This window comes from Gekko japonicus, unplaced genomic scaffold (genome assembly GCF_001447785.1).
Source record: "Gekko japonicus isolate JY-2015 unplaced genomic scaffold, Gekko_japonicus_V1.1 scaffold392, whole genome shotgun sequence".
NCBI lineage: Eukaryota > Metazoa > Chordata > Lepidosauria > Squamata > Gekkonidae > Gekko > Gekko japonicus.
The window spans coordinates 161,658-165,792 of NW_015174853.1; the positions used below are offsets into that span (position 1 = coordinate 161,658).

General features: G+C 41.9%; 1 protein-coding gene across 1 annotated transcript in view; it reads right to left on the bottom strand.

Annotated features, from left to right (window-relative positions):
* Nucleotides 1-4,135, bottom strand: part of SDCCAG8 (serologically defined colon cancer antigen 8) — a 174,917-nt gene that overhangs the window by 82,020 nt on the left and 88,762 nt on the right. The window contains exon 14 of the mRNA XM_015424563.1: nucleotides 1,341-1,449. Coding sequence (XP_015280049.1) covers nucleotides 1,341-1,449 — 109 coding nt within the window. The remainder of the gene's footprint in view (nucleotides 1-1,340; nucleotides 1,450-4,135) is intronic.

The window sequence follows — 4,135 nt, forward strand, 5'->3', positions numbered from 1 at the left end:
GCAGGAATGTGAGTCCATCTGGCCTTATATCTTGGAGAGTGAAGTGATTTCAGACACCAAATGACAATAGCAGGCATTGGTAATGAGAGAAGAAACCTAAGTCTCAATTCAGCCCAGTAGGATGCATTGTCTTGAGCTTCATGATTAGTTGCAATTCAGCAGTCTCTCTTTCTAGTCTCCCTTTGAAATTCCTTTGTAAGAGAACTGCTACTCTTAGGTCAGCAACTGAATGCCCTGAAAGGTTAAAATGTTCTCCCACTGGTTTTTGAATGTTGTGGTTTCTAATAGTAGTAGAAAGAGTCCAGTAGCACCTTTAAAGACTAACAAAATTGTGGTAGGGTATGTGCTTTTGTGAGTCACTGCTCACTTCTTCAGACTTATTTCCATTTATCCTTTGCATCCACCTGAACTGAATTCTCCTGTTCCAAATTGAGACCTAAGTTTCCTGACTCATTACCAATGCTGATATCTCCACCCATCTGCATATCACACCTACTCCAATCATGCCTGCTATTGCCATTCAGCATCTGAAATCATCTTTATAAAGTTTATATCTCCAATATCTTGCGTTACACTTTATGGCACACAACGAAGTGTCATTTATGTCAGATATGACCCTCATAACAAATGAGTTTGACACCTCTGTCCAAGACCGTGAAGCTAAGTAACAAGAGATGCCCAAACACATCTATGATATGAATTCATATTTGACACTTAAAGGAACCCAGCCACACTACTTGAACTTCTTGCTCCCTATTTAAAATCTATTTAAAAACAAATACACTATTGCCTGACAAAGCTGTAACAATAAAAATGCTAAATGCATTAATATCCCTGTAAGAGTATTACAATTATATGGAATTTTAAAAATCTGAACAGATCATAATGACACTGAAGTCTCAGAGTCACGAGTTCTATATAATGGAGGAGTACAAATTGTACTAATGGGATTTAAACACTGTGATGCAAGGACTGCAGCTAGCATGTCTACTTATTAATACACAGAAGGAAGGCTCAACTGAAATCAGCAGGCCAGGTGGATATGCCACTGGTATGCTAACTGGTCATGTCATAAGTGTATTTAAACAAGAGTGGTGGATAAGGATGCTGTAACATTAGGAAATAATGGGCTCATAAAGTAAATATCCTGTACTCATAACATCCATTTATATTACATCTCAATTCCCTTGCACTCACATTTTTATTCCTTTCACAATTAAAAATGAGATGATCAGTGTTTATATGCCACTTTTGTGCCTGTGCTGATAGCACTCATCAGAACAGATAGACAACTGAGGACAGCCGTATGAAGCGAACTGCAAGTTAAAAACTTTACATACCTGTTTTTTTCTGTGATATACTCAAGGTTCTTTGCCAGTGTACAACATTCTTCTTTTAATTTTGATATGAATGTGTTCTGGGAGCTCAGCAATGAATCCAGTTCATTTACTAGAAAACATAAGTTTAAAAAATCGACTACGTTTCTAGAAGTTCAGGAAAATAAATATAAAACAGGATACTTTAGAGCCACTTTTCAAAGGGCACTTTTTGTGTGCGTAAAACTGTAGTTTCCATTCTTAAATAGTTTTTTTAAAAAATGGAATACATCTTGCCTCTGAAATAAATCAGCAAAATATGGGGGGAAATCCTTACAAACTGTTAAGAAAAACACATGTTAATTCCTCTTTCTGAGCATTATGTTCTCACTTATCAGGGGCTATATCTGCATGATGGAAGCTCCCTGAACAGAAAATAAAGGCCCTTGGCTCTTCTCACTAATGGCAAGAGTCATCAATCACCTCTACAAGAGGCATACGCTGCGGGATAACAAACATTTGCTTATAACGGAAATAATGTAACATGCAATTTGCTGTCTAGTATCCCCCCCCCCATCCCCTTTAAAATCTGAGGGCTGCTTCAAACACAACAGAATTTCTATATGGAAAGTGTGTCTGTTTAGGAAACCTCATAAAGATTATCACACACCAAGCGCTTTCCATGGAGGAATTTTCTCATGTCCAAAGCAGTCCTAAATATGTTTTAGTTGACAGTACATTGCTAGCTCTGTAGTTCTACATGTATCTAATCAGCAGCTGTTATGGTCTGTTACTACATCCTACCCAAGAGAGCAAGAGGGTGTAGCAGTTAGAGTATCAGGCTAGGGCTGTTGAAACACAGTTTCAAATCCCTGAGAAACCATGAAGGCCAGCTTGGGCCAGTCATCATCTTTCAGTCCAATTTAGTTCACAGGGTTGTTAACATGGATAAAGCAGAAGGAAGAACAATTTGTGGTGCCCTAAATTCTTGTCGGGGAGTGGGGGGTTAGACAGACAATTTCCTGTTTCAAAAGACAACTAATTTAGGTTAAAAATGATTAAGTAGTATCTGACAACTTAAGTGACACTAAACATAAGAACATAAGAGATGCCAATGTTGGATCAGGCCAACATTCTGTATCACACAGTGGCCAGAAATACCAGTGCCATCAGGAGGTCCACCAGTGGGGCCAGGACATTAGAAGCCCTCCCACTGTTGACCCCCCCCCAAGCACCAAGATGACAGAGCATCATTTGCCCCAGAGTCCCTATCTATACCTTGTGGCTAATAGCCACTGATGGACCTCTGCTCCATATGCTTATCTAATTCCCTTTTGAAGCCGTCCATGCTTGTAGCCACCACCACTTCCAGTGAATTCCAAGTGTTAATCACTCTTTGGGTGAAGAAGTATCCTCTTATCCGTTCTAACCCGACCGCTCAGCAATTTCGTGGAGTGCCCACGAGTTCTTGTATTGTGAGAAAGGGAGAAAAGTACCTCTTTCTCTACCTGCTCTTTCCCATGCATAATCTTATAAACCTCAATCATGTCACCCCTCAGTCGCCGTTTCTCCAAGCTAAAGAGCCCTAAGTGCCTTAACCTTTATCATTCGAGTTGCCCTTTTCTGCACTTTTTCCAAAGCTATAATATCCTTTTTAAGGTGTGGTGACCAGAATTGCACACAGTATTCCAAATGAGGTTGCACCATTGATTTATATAGGGGCATTATGATATATTGGCTGATCTGTTTTCAATACCCTTCCTAATAATCCCCAGCATAGCATTGGCCTTCTTTATTGCAGTCACACACTGTCTCGACATTTTCAGTGAGTTATCTACTACAACTCCAAGATCTCTCTCTTGATCAGTCTCTGCCAGTTCAGACCCCATCAACGTGTATTTATAGTTAGGATTTTTGGCTCCAATGTGCATCACCTTGCACTTGGCCACATTGAACCCCATTTGCCATGTTGACGCCCACTCGCCCAAAATTGACAGATCCCTTTGGAGTGCCTCACAATCCTCACTGGTTTTCACCACCCTGAACAACTTCGTATCATCCGCAAATTTAGCCACTTCACTGCTTACTCCCATCTCCAAATCATTAATGAACAAGTTAAAAAGCAGTGGACCAAGTACTGATCCCTGCGGTACCCCACTGCTTACCACCCTCCACTGAGAAAATAAGATCTTCCCTTTCAGAACCCATGCTGAGTCTGCCTCAGTAGGTTTTGTTCATCTATGTGCCTACTAATTCTTTCCTTAATAATGGTTTCCATCAATTTATTCTGTATCGACGTCAGACTGACTGGCCTGTAATTTCCCGGATCTCCTCTGGAACCCTTTTTAAAGATGGGAGTGACATTACATTAGCTACCTTCCAGTCCTCAGGAATGGAGGCAGATTTTAAGGTTTGCACTCCTCAGGACATGGGGTGGCACACCTGGCACTCTGTCACACAGGGGTCACTGGGGAGGGTGTGGAAATGTTTCCAAACTGTGGGCTTCCCCCCACCCTCTGAATCATTGCTGTCAAAGTCCTCCTCTCCAAAGAGTGTTAGTAACTGCTCATGTCTCTGGGCAGTGCTAGCAACTCTTTTGCCTCTATGGAGAGCCCCAGGAACAGATCAGGGGAAGGAGGCTCCAAGACCCCTGGTGATGTCCTGCTAGGACCGGGCTCCAGTGGGCCAGCAGGAGGGGTTTGATGCTCAGGGACGAGGGCCTGTGGTACCCAGGGGGTGGAGGACATCTTTCCCCATAACAAGCACTCTTTGCACCCACTTTCACTCTCATGGCACATGGAGGTGTTCATATTCAGCAG